Genomic DNA, 20,931 nt, shown 5'->3' with positions numbered 1-20,931 from the left:
TGTTGATGCTGATATAATTCAGTCACTGTATTGTTGAAATAATGGACAGCAGCATTTTATCAGAAGGACAGATCTAATCTAACAAGTTCTTATTAGCAATTATTATCTTTCTGCACAGCCCTCTCCCCAGAGATGAGAGATCCCACTTTAAATAAACACAAGTTTAGCTGAAGAGACCAATGATATGGCCTTAGTGTAACAATAACTGAGGAGCACCGCTACAGATCACTGTTTTAGCTGCTATGTTCAAACCCAGGACAGTTCTCTCCACAAATAATCAACTCATGTTCTAAAGTTGGGTCCAATTTCATATATTGCAAACCATATCAGAAGTATTCTGGAGGTCCATATAACATCCATAGGCACTCCTCTATCCATCTCATTAATAACCTCCAAAACAAAATCTAAGTTCATCTCACATGCCCTACTCTGCACTAATCCATGCTGACTCTCTTTGATCCGCACATATGTATTCAAATACTCAGACTCTCTTCCTGAAAATAGATTCCAGTAGCTTCCCTACAATTGACTTTACGAGAGGGGCTGTAGTTTCCCAGTGATAAAATCGGGTTTAACAGGTCCTTTGAGCTGAGGCGGGGTCTGCTGAGTGGGTAAACTTCCCAACGCCTTTTTCACACCATTGATAACTAACCATTCCCCTCTTTGCACCTGACCAACATGCAGAAGCAAGTGTCCCCTCCTTATTTGTTACTCAAGAATCACTGCTGTTCCAGGAGCTGGCAAACTCTTTCCACTGTTAATTCAACCGTACCCTGACAAAGGTCAGCCTAGCATATTATAACCCAGTTTTTAAATAAAGTAAGGTTGCTTCCTGGATCGGAGCTTAGAGCGCACAACATTCTTGTACATTCATTTCAAAGTCATTTCTTAGCCGTTTAAAAGTACATGGGGTTCTTACCATGTCGGCAAGTACCTTTTAAGCACATCAATTGTTTAAAATTAAACCATTCCCAGCTTTGCTTATGCAAAGGGGGTAGCAGGATCAGGATGAATCCTGCATCCCTTTCCTGCCAAATGCTTTTAATTGTAATACATTTGACTCTGTCCTTCCTCAATGACAAAAAAAATCCAGACCCCGAAATTTCCCAATCTCGGGCTCACATAATTCTGTTGCTTAGCACTTCCTTATGGTAGACCATAAGTAGACTGCCCTTTCCCAATACTCCCAGACTATAATATTCTGCTCCCATTTCTGGCACCCTTCTCATTATGGTAATATCCTCGATCTGATTGCATTTCACAGCACCCAAGAGTTTACTGTGTTCCCCAAACAATGTCCCATTCCCAATTCCCTAAGATAATGCCCCTCTTATTCACATACAAAATGTTTGTGTAGCTTGATCATACTTCAGGTAACCATCACACTATCTAACACAATTTGCTGTATTGTACTTCAAATCACAATCCACTAGAAAACGTTCCTAAAAAACAAAATGTCAGCATGTACTTAAATGATTATGGCACATTTCAAAGCCAGAGTTCCAATGTCTATACTGAACAATAATAAACCTTTGGGTTAATTATCTCATTGTTTATTGGTCAATTCATCATTGTGGCACACATTTACACTTTAACAGAATAGTAATGCTTTACCTTAGATTTTCCACTTGAGTTACACTGGCCCTCCAGTGAAAAATTAGCAAATTTTGTGGAAAATTCTTAAGGCAGTTCTCCATCAGTTTCTTGCTCTCATCTGCCAGAAATGGAAGGGAACATATCATGGGCCTAGCTATACTTGGGGAATCATATTGTAACTTTGGGAATAACAGAAATATTTTATCAAATGTATTTTTCATCATTTGAACCATAGCAATGTTAGGTCTAAAGGATGCTTGTATATCCCGAAGTACCTCATTTTATTCCTAGCACAACATCACATACTGGGGGAAGGATTCCCAAGCGATTATCAGCCCATGCACCCATGGTATGAATACTCCTTCCACGGCCAACAAGTCTTCAGAAAGGACAGTAGAACTAGAGGGCACAGCCTCAAGATAAAGGGGGGGCAGTTTAGAACGGAGTTGAGGAGGAACTTCTTCACTCAAAGGGTGCTGAATCTCTGGAATTGTCTGCCAGTTGAAGTGGTGGAGGCTGCCTTGCTGAATATATTTAAGACGCGGGTTGATAGGTTTTTGATAGGCAAGGGGATTAAGGGTTATGGGGAGAGGGCGGGAAGGTGAAACTGAGCCATGACAGATCAGCCATGATCTTATTGAATGGCGGGGCAGGCTCGAAGGGCTAGATGGCCTACTCCTGCTCCTATTTCTTATGTTCTTATGTTAAGTCTTGGTGTTGGACTTAAACCTGAAGATTGTGGCTTAGAGGTTGGGATGCTACTGCCGCAATACAAGTGCCCAATGCTGATATGTGTGGAGGGATATCTAAAAGTTAAAGGACCAAAAAGCACGTGCAACTGCTGGCAAAGTTGCAGATTGATGAAACTACTTTTGCAAGTGTTTAATTTGAGCATACCATGCAGCACAAAGGAAACATACATACCAAGCTGAGTTAGACCTCGCATCTGTAATCCCTCTCTCCTTGCCACTGCCTCCAGAAAACCCTCAATTGCAATCCAGAAATATGTAATATGCAGCAAAATCAGCAGGGTTCAATGTTATATTCTTGCAGCAGGTGAAACTCCTATCCCACTACAAGATGCACAGCCATTCCGCAATTGTAGCGATTCTGGCCAAAACCTTTTACTACCTTTGTAAGGTGGTGCGTACTTTGACTTATCAAGAGTAACACCATAGGAAATTAATTGGCAATGTTTTACAATTTGTCAGTCCCATCAGATTTCATACCAATGACTAACATTGCCTGCTTCTGACCTACAACTGAAATTTAGAAGCACTTTCCAAGCTTGAACAACCCAATTAAATAATGAAATAAACTCTATTTTACCTCCACCTCTTAACACGAGTCGATCTCACATACTATCCACTGCCAGGCAGTCAAGACCACATGTAGAAGGCAAGGAAAAAAATGGAGCCCATACAGAGATGTACTTCAATCCCCACTTTAAAACTATACATCCAATTTTTAATTTCATATTTCCGATAAAAATTCCAGCTCCAAATTTAGAATGAAAACTGCCTACATAATTGGGTCACACAATAGCTGGAAGCTCCCTGCAGTGGTGTCCATTGAAGTGAGAAAGAGGCATAATTACAAGCAACAAGTTCCCAGTACTAATTTAGACATCAAAATTTATCATTGAAAGAGTTGACAGGAAATGCGCATGTGTACAAGATTGATACAGAGATATGGATCAGATTTATAGATTGATTTGTGACCTTAACATTGATCATAAAAATGCGTAGTGATTAAACTAAGCCAACTTAAAGCAGCACAGTAAATAGGAGCAGATGGCCTATTGAGCCTGCTGCCATCAAACTTTTGAATGGACCTACCTCGCATTAAGTTGATTTTTCTCTACACCCTAGCTATGACTATAACACTACATTCTGCACTCTCTCCTGTCCTTCTCTATGAACAGTATGCTTTGTCTGTATAGTGCGCAAGAAACAATACTTTTCACTGTATGCCAATACATGTGACAATAATAAATCAAATCAATGCAATCATAGCTGATTTTGACCTTCAATTCAATTTTCTTGCCTGCTCCCCATATCTCTTAATTCCCTAAGATAAAAGCAAAATACTGCAGATGCTGGAATCCAAAACAAGAACACAAAATGCTGGAAAATCTCAGCAGGTCTAATTTTATCTATGGGGAAAGAATAGAACCGATTCGAGTCTAGATGACCCTTCATCAGAACTTAATTCCCTGCTTGACCAAAATTCTGTTCCAGCCTGAAATATATTAAAAAATGGAGCATCCACAATACTCTGGGATAGAAAATTCCAAAGATTCACAATCCCTTGAGTGAAGTAACTTCTCTTCATTTCAGACCTAAATGATTGGCTCCTTATGCTGAGACTGTGCCTCCGTGTTCCAGACTCCCTGACCAATAGAAACAATCTTTCAGTATCCATCTTATCACACCCCTTCAGAATTTTGTTAGTTTCAATGAGACCACATCTCATTCTTCTAAATTCCAAACTTATAGGCCCAATTTGTTCAACTTCTCATTAATGGACAACCGTCTCATCTGCTAGACAGATTTAGTGAATCTTCGCTGTATTGCCACCAATGGAAGCCAATCTTTTCTCAAATGTAAAGACCAAAACTGCGTACAGTATTTTCAGATGCATCTCACCAAAACACCTGAACACCTGTAGCAAGACTTCTTTATTTTTGCACTCCAATCCCACATTTTAGGTACAAAACTTTTACAGATGCACCATAGAAAACATCCTTTCTGGTTGTATCACAGATTGATATGGTTTCTGCTCTGTCCAAGACCACAAAAAGCTACAAAGAGTCGTGAACGAAGTTCAGTCCATTACTCAAACCAGCCAGCATAATCAAGGACCCATGCACCCCAGACATAGGAAAAGATACAAAAGTCTGAGGTCACGTACCAACCAACTCAAGAACATCTTCCCTGCTGCCATTGGATTTTTGAATTGACCACCTTATGTTAAGTTGATCTTTTTCTAGCTCTGACTGTAACACTACATACAGCACTGTGTTCTTTCCTTCTCTATGTACGGTATGCTTTGACTGTATAGTGCACATGTATATTAATACATGTGACAATAATAAATCAAATTGAAGTTAAAATTATGTGCATTACATTACATGACACTTCTGTCTTACAAATAATCCATCTCTAGCCAGTGTGTTAATATGTATTGCAATAGGTAGTACTTTAATGGGCTTTTTAATGTTAATTTGAACAGTTGTCCTGGTCATACCACCACATGGGTGATCTCTTCTTCACAAACCGTTCAAAATCTTTCCTAAAAAGGGTAATTTTTCTTCCACAACGACTAAAATTTCTAATTTCTAAATTAAACAAAGCAACATGTTCAGAAAACCCTGATTAAACTTTTCCTATACATGGTATTTTTGCTGTTTTTTTATCCATCCATGCCCCAGGCTGATTTGTAGGATTTGTGTTGAACTTGTAATGGTCGCGTGCCAAAAGGCCTTTTTGGCTCAAGTAATTCTAAAATGATTGAAAGATTGTATGATGTACAACAACCCTGTAGTTGGTCTTTTATAAAATCTGAACATCAGTATAAAAGCTGAACTAATGAACATAAGAATAGGAATAGGCCATTTAGCCACATGAGCCTGTCTTGCCATTCACTGAGCTCATGGCTGATCTGCAGTCAGATTCTATACACCCCTTTTTGTCCCATGTTCCTTCATATCTTTGGCTAACAGAAAGCCTATTAAGCACAGATCTAAAATAAACAATTAGCCTTGCATCATTTGCCATTTGTGGAAGAGAGTTCCAAACTTCTATCATTTTTTTAAGAATTTTTTTTAAGTTTATTTATTAGTCACAAGTAAGGCTTAGATTAACACTGCAATGAAGTTACTGTGAAGTTCTTCTAGTCACCATAGTCCGGTGGCTGTTCAGGTCAATGCACCTAACCAGCACGTTTTTCAGAACGTGGGATGAAATCGGCGCATTTGGAGGAAATCCACGCAGACACGGGGAGAATGTCCAAACTCCACACTGATAGTGATCCAAAAAAAATCGAACCCGCGTCCCTGGTGATGTGAGATAGCAGTGCTAACCGCTGTGCTACCATGCCGCCCCTTTACCATTCGTATATAGAAATACTTTCTAATCTCAATCTTAAAAAGTCATGTTCTAATTTTTAGACAATGCCACTAGACTCTTTATTTTATTATTTATTATTCGTGTCACAAGCAGTCTTACATTAACACTGCAGTGAAGTTACTGTGAAAATCCCTGAATCGCCACACTCCAGAGACTGTTTGGATACACTGAGGGAGAATTTAGCATGACTAATGCACCTAACCAGCACGTCTTTAGGACTGTGGGAAGAAACTAGTGCAACCGTAGGAAATCCACGCAGACTCAGGGAGAACGTGCAGACTCTTCATAGTCACCTAAGCTGGGAATCGAACCCAGGTCGCTGGCTCTGTGAGGCAGCACTGCTAACAACTGTGCCACTCTCAAAACAGTGGAAATACTTTCACTCCAACTACCTCAATATCTTGAAAACATCATCAGATCACTCCTAATCTTCCAAATTCCAGGGAATAGTAACAATTCGTGTAATCTCTCCTTGTAATTTAATTGTTGGAATCCATGTATCATTCTGGTAAATCTATACTGCAAACCCTCAAAGGTCAATATGTCCTTTCTAAGGTGTGGTGCCCAGAACTACTCATTAGTCCATATGTGGTCCAACCAGAATAAAGGCATCAATCTGCCCAACAAGATTGTAGAACATAAGAAGGATAATTTATTTAATTGGTTACAAAAGATTTTAAAAAATCAAGTTAACTCGGTTTGTAATTTGTTATTGAGACAAAGACCACCTACTTGATTAGCATGTGGCAATTCCAAGCATTCAAAAATGCAACTTATGTCACATGATTCAGTGCATGAGCATTTTTACTAACTTACCTATTCTGATGTCATTGCAAATACTCCAGTCCTCATCGTACTCCTCAAAGGGAACCTCTTCCCCTTTACTTATGATTGTGGGATACACTTTTTCCCTCCATAGATCCTTTTCACAAGAATTAACGAAATCACTAGGTCTCCGAGGAACATCCAGATCTCCGTCGTCATCTAGCAGGATTTCAGTGGCCGCTGTCTCTTTTTTCTCCTCATCTTTCTTTTCATTTGCCATAGTATTGCTGCAATCAACCCGACTAGTTGAAGCATTATTTACACCAACGAGTTCTCTGTTTTCTTCATTGCCCAGGTCCCCTATATCATCTTTGCTGCAGACGTTAATGTTGCGTAGGATTCTGAACTTTGACACAAAAACTGCAAAATTAATTGAAAGAGTAATTTACCGTAGCTTTAAATAGTTAACCTCATCATCTCCAAAGTATGAATGTACATTTTTCCAACACCAACAATTACGTATTGGTTGCATCAATGTCACACTGATTACAAAAGTTCTTGGGGAAAAAAAATGCTAAATAAATTGATGAAAAATATTTTAATTTTTTTCAGATGAGAATTGTGACAGAAATGTTTTTATCTGTTAGAATATTTGGATCATAATTTACTTTATCTATTTCTCGCTGCAGTTTTTAGCAGTTACAGAATTTTTTTAACCAGCCTGGGATGTAAAGGAATTACTTCATTATACTTCAGAAGCTTGTCTTAACACCTTTATTTAGATATAACAACACTTTTGGTCAGATTGACACGTTAGCTATGTACAGACTAGGAACCCACAGAAAGAAGCCAATCAGCCCATTCCATTCTTTGAAAGTGTTCTTCAATTATATTCACAGCCCCGTTCTTTTCTGTTTAAGTATAGTCTAATTCAATTTTGAAAGTTACTGCCTACACCACCCTTTCAGACAATGCATACTAGATCATACCAACTCACTGAAGGAAAAATATTTGCACTTTCCCTTGTCTTTTTTTTAACCAAATGTCTTAATTTGATGTTCTTAATTACCTAACTTACTCCTACTGATACAATTCTCGGTTACCTGACTTAACCCTACCGACACAATTCTCCACCTACCGGCTAATTCAGACAACTTAGAATAAGTCAATCAAAACATCATTTGATTTCAAACATCTCAGTTTACTAGCATCCCAGCAGGGTGGTTTGAACTGACAAATGTGGCTGTGGTGAAAACCTTGGTCAAGCCTGTGAGAAGTACAGGACGAAATATTCTTTTGATGGACACCTCAATGGCTAGGAATTTGCAAGTGTGGGTTTGAATTTGGCTGTCAGTGAGTTTAAAGTTGGAAAAGATAATGAACTCAATCTGGCTTTGACATGTAAGAAGTAAACCACATTATTTCAAAGATCAATGTCAGGTTTAAAGTCAGTACAAGAAAAGGAACTTTTTTGGCTGGGCATTAAAGAGATTGTTTATGCACACACACATACAGAGTAACACAGTGCAGAAAAGCCATTCGGACCATCAAATCTGCACTGATAATGTCTACCACTAAAGGCGCACTAATCACATTTACCTGCACTTGTCCCATTTTCTTATGATTTTTCAAGTGCTCATCCAAATATTTTGTGAGGGTTGTAAGGTTTCCAGCCTTGATTATCTTCCCAGGCAGCGCATTCCAGATTCCCATTCCCTCTGAATGAAAACATGTCTTCCTAAATCCTCTCTGAATCTCATACCCCTTACCCTAAAATTATGCCCTCTTGTGGTTGAACTCTCAGCCAAGGGGAACAGCTGCTCCCTACTCACCCTGTACATTTTCCTTATTATCTTTTATACCTCAATCATGTTCCCCCTTAGCCTTCTCTACTGTAAAGAATCTGGCTAACGTGAATACACTGTTTATATCAAACACAGGCAAGTGTCTCTCCTGGCTTATAGCTTGAGTTTGGGCATGTATGGGGTGTCAGGGAGGGGTAATAGCTTTGGTGGGGGAACATGTTGTGTCCTTTCAGGGCTGTTTGTCCATCTTTTGTCCCCACCTGGCACTCAGCTCTCAGCTGTGGCTCCCCGTAGCTGTTTGCATGCGACAGCGGGCACACCCCGAGCAACGGCCTCGACTAGCTGGCTAAACCAGGTGAGGGCAGCCGACGGGTCTCAATCCTCAGTGAGATAAGGAGATGTCTATCCCAGCACGTGAAGACAGGGTCCGGCGGAATGAGCGGACAAGACCAATGGAAAGTCCAATGGTCAAGAAGGCAAGCGTTGTGGAATGCGAAGAGCAGGACAAGACACAGAAGATGTCCTGGTCATCCACTGGGCCTAGTCCCACCTCCAGCCGTCTTGACTCTTGTCTTGCCGCTGGATCTAGATGGGAAGTGGGAAGAGAGAGTGAGGCTGACGCTGCGCAACTCTTCCTCACTTTCATCCAAATCAAGCGCTAGTCTTGACACCATCATCATCAGTGTCCTGTTCAACCCTTGACGTCCTGTGGTGATGGGCGAGCGATGAAGCAGCAGGTATGGATACACTGGGAGCTGTAGTCACGGACCTGTACGCAGGCGGCTCAGGTCTAATGGTTGTTTTTCGCTGACTGAAGCAGCAGTAGAACTTGGCATCTATCTGGGTGACTGAGCAGTCCTCCAGGAACGCACTGCTGACCTCCGTAGAATGAGGAAGGGGCTAGAAAAGGTGCCATAAACATTGCCTGCTTTACTACACCCTGGCCAGTTTACTGCGGCTGGCGGGGATCCCATCTTGCAGTCGAGCAAATAAAATAAAACACAAGATGACACCACTCACCACTGGCACTTGGAACATGCACACGCTTTTGGACAACCTTACAGCAGACAAACCAGAGAGAAGGACAGCCTTAGTTGCCAGAGAGCTTGCAAGATACAACACTGACATTGCAGCCCTGAGCGAAACTCGTCTTGCTAACATAGGTCAGTTGACTGAAACTGGAGGTGGATACACTTTTTTCTGGAGCGGTCACAGCAGCGATGAGCTTCGTGATGCTGGAGTTGGATTCGCCATCAGGAGTCGCCTTGTTCAGAAACTTGATAGTCTACCCAAGGGTGTAAACGACCGGCTTATGACATTACAGCTTCTGCTACAGAACAGAAGTCAAGCCACCCTGATCAACGCCTATGCCCCCAGAATGAACAACCTGGACGAGATGAAAGACAAGTTCTACAAAGAACTAGACGTCCTGCTACCAGCAGTGAGCAGTACTGACAAGCTGATCTTGCTTGGTGATTTCAATGCAAGAGTAGGGTGTGACTCTGCAGTCTGGCAGGGAGTTATTGGGAGGCATGGAATGGGCAAGTGTAACAGTAATGGCCTACTCTTAATGAAGACCTGTGCAGCACACGACCTCCTCATCACCAACACAACCTTCCGTCTGCCTACCAGTAACAAGACCTCCTGGATGCACCCCTGCTCTAAGCATTGGCCTCTTATCAACTAAGTCATTGTCAGGAGAAATGACAGGCAGGATGTCAGAGTGACCAAGGCCATGTGTGGTGCTGACTGCTGGACAGATCACAGGCTCATTGTCTCCAAAATGAGGCTCCGCATCAGACCCAAGAGGCCACCACAAGGAAGAAAGGTTATGAAAAGAATCAATGCGGCCAAGCTAAAGAACCCCAGCGTAGCTTCAGCACTGGCTGAAGACTTAGAAATCAAGCTTGCTGACCTACACCTTGCAGGCAGCGCTGAGGATGACTGGGAATGCTTCAGAGATGCTGTCCATACATCTACGCTGAAGACGCTCAGGCCCTCTACCCGCAAGCTGCACGATTGGTTTGATGAGAATGATGAGGAGATACAGGCTCTACTTGTTGAAAAGCACTGTCTTCATCGGGCCTGTCAGAACGGCCCATCTTCAGCTCCCAAGAAAAATGCTTTTACTAGTGCTCGCAGGACAGTCCAGAATAAACTGTGTAAAATGCAGGTTGCCTGGCTGAGTGCCAAGGCAGATAAGATATAGGGATACGTTGACAGAAACGACTTGAAACAGTTCTATGAAACCCTCAACACTCTCTACGGACCTCAATCTCTCGGGAGATCCCCCCTCCTGCGTACAGATGGTACAACTGTCATTACAGAGAAGGCTCAGATCCTGCAGAGTTGGGCTGAACACTTTGAAGTGACCGTCATCTATTAACAATGAGGCAATAGACAGGATTCCACAGGCTGATATCAACAGCGCCATGGACGATCACCGGTAGTAGCCGAAGTCACGAAAGCTGTCAGCCAGCTATCCAGTGGCAAAGCCCCAGGGGCAGATGCCATACCCACAGAGATCTGTAAAGCTGCTGGTCCTGCACATATCGAGAAGCTCACCAAGTTGTTCCAATCATTTTGGAAGCAAGGATCCATTCCTCAGGAACTTAAAGATGCTTCCATTGTACACCTCTACAAGAGGAAGGGCAATCAGCAAGTATGCAACAACCACCGACGAATCTCACTGCTCTCCATCACAGGAAAAACACCCGCAAGAGTCCTGCTAAATTGTCTGGTCACTCATCTGGAGCTGGGTCTGCTTCCAGAGTCACTGTGCGGCTTTCACTAAGGTCGTGGAACTACTGACATTTCTGCTGCGCGCCAACTTCTGGAGGAGTGTCAGGAGCAGAATCATGAGCTCTACACAACCTTTGTTGACCTCACAAAAGCCTTTGATACTGTAAGCCGACAAGGCCTGTGGAGGATCATGTCAAAGTTTGGCTGCCCTCCCAAATTCATTCAGATGGTATGCCAGTTCCATGATGGCATGATGGCCAGAGTACTGGATGGCAGAGAATCCTCTGAAGCATTCCCAGTCACCAATGGTGTCAAACAGGGCTGTACGCTCACACCCACACTGTTCAGCATGATGTTTACTGCCATGCTGAATGACGGCTTCCAGAACGGTGTTGCTGGAGTCAGCCGCAAGTACAGAGTGGATGGGAAGCTCTTCAACCTGAGCAGACTTCAAGCTATTACCAAAGTGAAGGAGACTGTTCTGAGAGATTTCCTCTTTGCTGATGACTGTGCCCTGTATGCTGGCTCAGACAGTAAGAAGTCTGACAACACCAGGTTTAAGATCTGGATCCATGCTGGCTCACAGTCAGAGATGCAAGTCAGTATGGACAAATTTTCCACGGCTTATGACAACTTTGGACTCACCATCAACATTAAAAGGACCAAAGTCATGCACCAGCCTGCTCCTCATGCACCGTACACAGAGCCCATAATCACAATCATAGGGCAGAAACTACAGGCAGTGGACCAGTTCGCTTATCTTGGCAGCATCCTCTCCCAAGCAGTGACTATTAATACGGAAGTTAACTGCAGAATAGCAAAGGCAAGTTCTGCTTTCGGTAGATTGTGCTCCACTGTATGGGAATGTTGAGGAATCAGCCCAGCAAAAAAACTGAAGGTCTACAGTGCCATGGTACTCACTACCCTCCTGTATGCCTGTGAAACATGGACAGTGTATCGAAGGCATGCAAGACAGCTCAATCACTTCCACATGACTTGTCTTCGCAGAATATTATGCATCCGTTGGCAAGACAAAGTACCAGACACTGAAGTTCTCTCTACAGCAAGTCTACCATCAGTCCACACACTGCTGGTGAGAGCGCCGACCCACTGGGCAGGTCATGTCATCCATATGTCATATGAGTGCATACCCAAACAGTTCCTTTTTGGGGAACTCTCTGCTGGAAGACACTCGCATGGAGGGCAGAAGAAACGTTTCAAAGACACACTCGAGGCCTCCCTGAAATCGCTTGACATTGACACGACCACATGGGAAACGGTGACACAAAATCGCTCTACCTGGCGCGGCCTCATCCACAAAGGCTGTCAAGCTCACAAGGCATAACTTAAACGTGAGTTGTGCAAGTCCAGAGGCACCAGCGCAACAACTACTGTGTCTACACAAGTCTGTCCAATATGCGCCAGGACATTCCGTGCCCAAATTGGCCTGATCAGTCATCTTTGGACACACCGCAACCAGCCTTAAAATGACTAATGGTGTTGAGGTCCTCATTGATGACGATGGGCGAACAACAACAGCTTGAGTTGCCTAAGTGTGAGGGCCAGCAAATAGGTTTACTGAAATAAATAGTTTTCATTGATTGCTGATTCCAACTCCACACTAGCATAATCGCTGACACTACACTGCCAAGTTGTCAGTGCCTGAAGGGAATTTCCAAGGTGATACTGCCAAGGACTGGGGCCTAAAGGGATGTTACTTGAAGGAGGGCCTGACAGGATGGGACACTCACAGTCCAAATGAATATTCATCCAACAGCCAGGAGAAGATCAGATGGTGGCATACGGATATCTTCCAATTATTTCACCTGCCTCAATAACAAGGCCAGTAGTGAAAACAGTCAAAAATGAGTGTAACGGAAAATATGATGTGACGTTATTCTCATACAGTACCTGGTTGTCCGACTGCATTTAGTCTCACCATTAGGTGCCTAATGTTTGGTGTGTACATGTGGACATCAGAAAGCACTGTGTCACTCCTAAATGTAATGGAATCCATGCATTCCCTCTGTTTGATTCAGCATGGCAGAGCGTCAAAATACTGCAAATACAGAAATAATAGTGCATATTTAATAATACATGCCCGAAGTACCATTTAACTTAATGACAAATAAAACACCAAACATTCAGAAAATAATTCTGCTAAAGCATTTTGTCCTAGAGTTACAATTATGTTCAGATTTAATTTACAGAGCAACAGATGAGAAACATTTTGTATACTCTCAGCAACTTACACATTCAGAGGCATATCATAATATGGATGAAACGCAGCTGCAGATTTAACTATTTTTCTTTATCAATCCAGGAATGGGCTTTCACTGGTATTTCACGTGAGGCTTTAACAATGGAGTCAGATAGTGCAAACATTAACTGTTAATTTAATAGAATTAAATACTATTTTTTATTTAATGTTTCGCTGAAAATATATTGACAAGTTAATTTGATTCCTGGGATGGCAGGACTGACATATGAGGAAAGATTAAGTCAGTTAGGATTGTATTTTCTGGAAGAATTGGTGGTGGGGGTTGGGGGGTGGGGTGGAGTGGGCAGTGTCTCATAGAAACCTATAATGCAGGACTAGACAAAAGTAGATGCAAGGATGTCCCCGATGGTGAGAATGTCCAGAACCAGGGGTCACAGTTGGAGGATGCAGAGTAGACTATTTAGGACAGAGATGAGGAGAGATTTCTTCACCCAGAGAGTGGGTGAAGAAATCTCTCACTTTGGAATGAGAGAGATTCCAAAGTGAGAGATTTCATTTTGTGAAATCTGTGGAATTCACTATCACTGAGAGTAGTTCAGGCCAAAATATTGTTTTTTCAAGAAGCAGTTCGATGTAGCACTTGGAGCAAAGGGGATCAAAGGTCTGGGGGGGGGGAGGCAGGATCATGCCACTGATTGGATGATCAGCCACGATCAGAATGAATAGTGGAGTAGACTCAAAGTGCCGAATGGCATCTTCCTGCTCCTATTTTCTATGTTTGTTATTTTAAAGTGGTCATTTCATTATCACTCCTGCTTACTTATGACATGTTGCAAATCTGCTTCCCAAAGTGATAACACCAAAAGAAACCCATGAAATCAACTGCCCATAACATGAAGTTTTTTTTGATGCCCATTCGATACAAGGAAAGTGAGGGGTAATGAGATAGGGAGCCATCAGCTCTTTGTCTGCAGCTGTTTGTTGTCAGACTCCTTTTAGTACACTTTCTTTGACTCGACTGAATAGTTTTGATTGTGACAACCTTTTGTTTTGGCTGAACCTCTACAGGCATTCTGAACAATGCCTGTATGCAGTTTTTTTGTAATTTTCCAGTAGTTGATACTTACAGTCAGGTGAGCAAACACTTTGCCCCCTGTACAAGGTGGCTGTGAAAATTTTGAAATGCACTAGGTTTTCTGATTATCTTTGTGGTTTATAACAAAGTGAAAGGAGGATTGAGAATCCATGATGCAAGACACCTGGCCATTTAATATGTATTTCTGGTTGGTCTAAGTAAATGCTTTGTTTCAATTTAAGCTGTACTGACTACATCATTAATCATCCATGCAGTTTCCTAATGTTTGTGCATGCAATATAGATCTACAACCTTCCCATGGTATAAAACTCCTGTTCCAAGCTGTTGGATATTGACTGCACAGAGGTCATTTGAGATTCTTTGCACATTATTCCATTTGTTCCTAAGTGTTTTTAAGTATGTAGGGATCATTTAGCTATTGTTTTGGCACAATAATTTTCTCCCCTTAGTCGTAACAGTGTCACAATGAGTCTGAGAACCTGCATAGCTGTATGTTTTGGAGAAGAATGAGCTGAACAATGCAGGGAAAGCAGACTACACCACAGGTGCTCTGAGTCCACCTGCTGGTGTATTCATACTTGCACCTTAGGTATTTATTTAGAACTTGTCAAGACCAGTGCTTACATCGGCTGTGATTCCAAGATTTGGTGAGCAGGATTGTCACACTCTAAGACTGCCCTTGAGTCTCCAGGAATCCATCACTAATGTAGTCAACACTGCCGCCAGCAACTAGGGAGGAAAATCATAACCAGATTTTAACATCAGGTGTTTTTCTGACAGGTTTTGACCATTTTGTGTTTAGTAGCTGCTAAAACTTCGGCATTAGGGTGACCAGGGCTGTTTGACTGAGGAGTCCGATCGCTGGTGATGCCTACCATACAACGCTTTAAGTTTATTAGTGTCACGAGTAGGCTTACGTCAACACTGCAACGAAATTACTCTGAAAATCTGGTAGTCATCACATTCTGACACCAGTTCGGGTACATTGAGGGAGAACTTTGGCATAGCCAACGCACCTAACCAGCATGTGTTTTGGACATTTTCTGGGCGCTCTGGTTTCTTCCAGAGCACCTGGAGACATGGGGAGAACGCGCAGACTCTGCACAGACAGTGACCCAAGCTGGGAACTGGACCCGGCTCCTTGATGCTGTGAGGCAGCACTGCTAACCACTGTCCAAGCAGAGCTGGCAATCATGGCTGTGAATTAATTGGTGCATCATACACAGAGGGACCATCTGTCTGCAATAATGAGGCAGGCATATGTCCCAGGTCAGTTTAGCCTCAGGCTTCAGCAGCACCTTGCCAGCACAACTCGGATATGTAGGTGGGGGTCAAGTTCAGGCGCCATCAGTATGTGAGGCCTTGCCCAGTCTCCAGGAGTAAGTGCTGAAGCGTGCAGTGACTCCTTGTTGTGTTGGTGCGAGTCCATTCACACAGCCAGCTCCCTCTGGATGTTGGTGTGGCATGACGTGGAGATGCCGGTGTTGGACTGGGGTAAACACAGTAAGAAGTCTCACAACACCAGGTTAGACTGGTTGGACTTTAACCTGATGCTGTGAGACTTCTTACTGTGTCGGTGTGGCAGACAGTCAGGCTCTGGAGCCGAGACACCGTCACCACTTCATCCAAAACAACACTCCGTGTGTCGGAAACATTTCAAATCACACCAGTCTCTACACCATTAAAACCCACCTCGCCCTCCCTCACCCGCTCTATAACTGGAGTCACGCCGAAACCCACCCCCCATATCCTCAGCGCTCCGTCAGCCTAATGTTCCCTCCCAGCAACTGGACCCGCGCATTCTGGTTCCTACCGCTGCTCAACACAGACCATTGGTAAAACAGCCCTGAAAACCCCACACAACTGGCAAAACAGCCCTGAAAATTCCAAACAACTGGGAAAACAGCCCTGAAAACCCCAAACAACTGGCAAAACAGCCCTGAAAACCCCAAACAACTGGCGAAACAGCCCTGAAAACCCCAAGCAACTGGAAAAACAGCCCTGAAAACCCCAAACAACTGGTAAAACAGCCCTGAAAACCCCAAGCAACTGGTAAAACAGCCCTGAAAACCCCACATAACTGGCAAAACAGCCCTGAAAACCCCAAACAACTGGTAAAACAGCCCTGAAAACCCCAAACAACTGGTAAAACAGCCCTGAAAACCCCACATAACTGGCAAAACAGCCCTGAAAACCCCAAACAACTGGCAAAACAGCCCTGAAAATTCCAAACAACTGGGAAAACAGCCCTGAAAACCCCACACAACTGGGAAAACAGCCCTGAAAACCCCAAACAACTGGGAAAACAGCCCTGAAAACCCCAAACAACTGGGAAAACAGCCCTGAAAACCCCAAACACTGGGAAAACAGCCCTGAAAACCCCACATAACTGGCAAAACAGCCCTGAAAACCCCAAACAACTGGTAAAACAGCCCTGAAAACCCCACATAACTGGCAAAACAGCCCTGAAAACCCCACATAACTGGCAAAACAGCCCTGAAAACCCCACATAACTGGTAAAACAGCCCTGAAAACCCCAAACAACTGGTAAAACAGCCCTGAAAACCCCAAACAACTGGCAAAACAGCCCTGAAAATTCCCAACAACTGGTAAAACAGCCCTGAAAACCCCAAACAACTGGCAAAACAGCCCTGAAAATTCCAAACAACTGGGAAAACAGCCCTGAAAACCCCACACAACTGGGAAAACAGCCCTGAAAACCCCAAGCAACTGGGAAAACAGCCCTGAAAACCCCAAGCAACTGGGAAAACAGCTCTGGAAATCCCAAACAACTGGCAAAACAGCCCTGAAAATCCCAAACAACTGGTAAAACTGCCCCGAAAACCCCACACAACTGGGAAAATAGCCCTGAAAATCCCAAACAACTGGTAAAACTGCCCCGAAAATCCCGAACAACTGGGAAAATAGCCCTGAAAATCCCGAACAACTGGTAAAACTGCCCTGAAAATCCCGAACAACTGATAAAATAGCCCCGAAAATCCCGAACAACTGGGAAAACAGCCTTGAAAATCCTAAACAACTGGGAAAACAGCCCTGAAAATCCCAAATAACTGGTAAAACAACCCCAAAAACCCAAACAACTGCCAAAACAGTCCTGAAAATCCCAAACAACTGGTGAAACAGTCCTGAAAATCCCAAACAATTGATAAACAGCCCTGAAAATCCCAAACATCTGGTAAAACAGCCATGAAAATCCCAAACAACTGATAAAACAGCCCAGAAAATCCCAAACAACTAGCAGAGGAGATTTACTAAGATGCTGCCTGGTTTGGAGGGTAGGTCTTATGAGGAAAGGGAGCTGGGGCTTTTCTCTTTAGAGCGGAGTAGGATGACAGGTGACTTAATAAAGGTTTATAAGATGATGAGGGGGATAGATAGAGTGGACGTGCAGAGACTATTTCCTCGGGTGGATGTAGCTGTTACAAGGGTGCATAACTATAAGGTTCATGGTGGGAGATATAGGAGGGATGTCTGAGGTAGATTCTTTATTCAGAGAGTGGTTGGGGTGTGGAATGCACTGCCTGCTGTGATAGTGGGGTCGGACACTTTAGGAACTTTCAAGCATTTATTGGATAGGTACATGGAGCACACCAGAATGATAGGGATTGGGATAGCCTGATCTTGGGTTTGGACACTGTTCAGCACAACATTGTGGGCCGAAGGGCCTGTACTGTGCTGTACTGTTCTATGTTATATAAGTTCAAAATAACCTAGAAAATCCCAAACAACTGGCAAAATAGCCCAGAAAATTCCAAACAACTGGTAAAACAGTCCCAAAAACCTAAGCAACTGGAAAACTGCCCTGAAAACCCCAAACAGCGGATAAAACTGCCCTGAAAATCCCAAACAATGGATAAAACAGCCCTCAAATACATTGATAAGGCTGATATCATTACATCAAAAGTACAGTTGGACATTCTCCACCTTACTGCTAAAGGAAATGGGAAGTGTGAGGGAACATTCCTTGTTCAAAAAAGAGTCCCACCATCCCGCCCCCGCCCTTTTTGGTAGAAGGAATTTATATTCGCCTTGTGTTTCAAATGACGTCATTGATGCGGGAATTTAACTCCAGTTGTTTGGAATCATATCAGAGATTAAATTTCTCAAGCCTTTAGTTTTACAGACTCAAGTTTCCTGGTAGCAAATCGGTCACACTCATCGGGTCTCCTGTGTCATGCTGCTCCAATAGGGTCGCAAAATGGCATTCTTGGAGTTTTGATCACAGTGCTTGTTTTGATCATATGACATCTGGTTATGTTAGCAAATGTAACAGTATTTATCTTATTAAGCTTTGGTCACCATAATTGAGTATCTTTATTCATGGTTCTGTATCATCAGTTATATCACTGGAAGGTCCGAAAGCAAGTGTAGCCACTGATGTGGTAGGCGTGTTAACACACGTGGTAAGTTCCCACAAACAGCAATGTGACAATGACTAGATAATCTATTTACTCTGATGGTGATTGGTAAATATTGGTCAAGACATGTGGGGGAAACCTCTTCTGCTCTTCTTTGTAATACTGCCATGTGATATGAGGTGAATAAGCCGAGCTCCTTTAGATATTCTCACTATTAAATGGATGGGCCAATAAAAGATTATTAGAACACTGACATGTTCATGGTAGTGAGCTAGACATGACTATTGGATATACACAGAGGCAGAGAGGCAGCAAAGTGCTGGATATACTGGTACCAGGTGTCATTCCCAGTAAAGGCAAGTCATATTATGAACTTACAATAAATTTTAGAAATTGGACACAAGCAAGCTGTCAAAATGGCTGTCACAAATATATGACTTTTGGCATTTGGACTCCGGATAGTATCAAGTCTAAAGTAAAGTTTATTTATTAGTCACAAGTAGGCTGACATTAATACTGTAATGAAGTTACTGTCATCACACTTCAGCACCTGTTCAGGTCAATGCACCTAACCAGCATGCCTTTCACACTGTGGGAGGAAACCAGACCACCCAAAGGAAACCCGCACAGACACAGGGAGAACGGGCAAACTCCACACAGACAGCGATCCAAGCCAGGAAGTGAACCTGGATTCCTGGCGCTGTGAGGCAGCAGTGCTAACCACTGTGCCACCATGACATTGCTGGCAAGTACCAAATTAAATGTTGGTGAAGGCAAGAATACATCATAGTTTTCTGTGGAAGTCAGGCATCTCACTGTTTAAAAATGGGCCAACACCTAATTATTATGGAGCTTCCAGACTGATCATCTCCATATTTTATGCTGGCCAAAAGGGAACATTGACACTTAATGGCCAGTGTTAACTTCCCATTGTATCATAATGATCTTCCCCATCTAAACCAGACTGGCTAGGCCTCAGAAATGTTAACACAGTGCTCATGCGATCAAAACTAGTTTCAGGACCATCAGTCATCAACCAATCAGAGAACCAGACTCTGAAATTAGCTTAAAACAATCAAGCAGCCAAAGTACTTAATGTTTTCTGGTTTCAAAGTTCACCTAAGAACCAACCTCATAGATATTCAAAGAAACCTGTTGCAAGACTCTTATTTCAACTTTAAATGATCAAATGCATTCAAGAAATTCACTTGGGAGACTGGAAATCATAAATCAGAAGAGACTGGATCAACTGGAGAGTATATCCATTCTTTGTATGTGCATGTGTGAGACCAAGGCTCTGGTTTTTGTCATAATAGAGAATACTGCCCTAGTGGCAGGATTCCTGTAAATGGCTGAAATTTCCAAGTCCCGACCCAGAACCTAGCATTTGCAATGCTTAATGCGATAAATCAGCCTTTGTTCATGTGTACTGTTACATCCCTACAGGACAGAGTGCATGACAAATGTTAATTTCCAATACATTGGCAGCACGATGGCACAGTGGTTGGCATTGCTGTCTCACAGCGCTAGGGACCCGGGTTAGATTACTGGCTTGGGTCACTGTCTGTGTGGAGTCTGCACGTTCTCCCCTTGTCTGCGTGGGTTTCCTCTGGGTGCTTGGGGTTCCTTCCACAGTCCGAAAGACGTGCTGGTTAGGTGCATTGGCCATGTAAAATTCTCCCTCAGTGTACCCGAACAGGTGCCGGAGGATGGCAACTAGGGGATTTTCACACCAACTTCATTGCAGTGTTAATATAAGCCTACTTGTGACAATAAAAACAAAATAAATAAAAAATAAGGATTGGCACAGATGACGCCAACTTCATCATTTTGTTTCCCTGTAATCATTGTCGCAGTAGAGAACTCCAATATGATGGGATGATCAGAAACAACAACAATTTGTAATGATATAGCACCTTCAACAGAATAAAGCATCCAAAAGTACTTCGCAGGGAAGTTTAAAAAAAACAAATTTTGACATTTAAGGTGACATTAAGGTAGATGACCATTGATTTGGCCAAAGAGGCATATCTTAAAGGAAGGTCATATAGCGAGGCGATATGGGTAGAGCTCAGGAGTAGGAAATGTGTAGTCATAATATTGGGGGTTCACTATAGGCCACCCAACTGCCAGTGGGAGATTGAGGAACAGATATGTAGGCAGATTTTGGCAAGGTGTAGAAGTAACAGGGTTGTTG

The 20,931-nt window shown here is 42.9% G+C and overlaps 1 protein-coding gene across 4 annotated transcripts in view; it reads right to left on the bottom strand.

Moving 5' to 3' along the window:
* mettl22 (methyltransferase 22, Kin17 lysine) overlaps positions 1-20,931 on the bottom strand; it is a 65,802-nt gene that overhangs the window by 38,381 nt on the left and 6,490 nt on the right. Inside the window, exons 1-4 of one of the 4 annotated variants that reach the window (XM_080206641.1) lie at positions 16,096-16,119; positions 14,980-15,084; positions 12,950-13,097; positions 6,543-6,911 (exon numbers count right to left, since the gene is read on the bottom strand). In XM_080206641.1, coding sequence (XP_080062767.1) covers positions 6,543-6,911; positions 12,950-13,055 — 475 coding nt within the window. In that variant the 5' untranslated portion in view covers positions 13,056-13,097; positions 14,980-15,084; positions 16,096-16,119. Of the gene's footprint in view, positions 1-6,542; positions 6,912-12,949; positions 13,098-14,979; positions 15,085-16,047; positions 16,120-20,931 lie in introns of those variants that run through there. The other 3 variants (XM_080206640.1, XM_080206643.1, XM_080206644.1) reach the window with 3 other exon arrangements.

The sequence above is a fragment of the Carcharhinus amblyrhynchos genome, chromosome 18 (assembly GCF_965287045.1).
Source record: "Carcharhinus amblyrhynchos chromosome 18, sCarAmb.v2.hapA, whole genome shotgun sequence".
In the NCBI taxonomy this organism is placed as follows: domain Eukaryota; kingdom Metazoa; phylum Chordata; class Chondrichthyes; order Carcharhiniformes; family Carcharhinidae; genus Carcharhinus; species Carcharhinus amblyrhynchos.
Note: the sequence above shows the minus strand (reverse complement) of the source record. Positions and strands in the feature narration are given on the sequence as shown.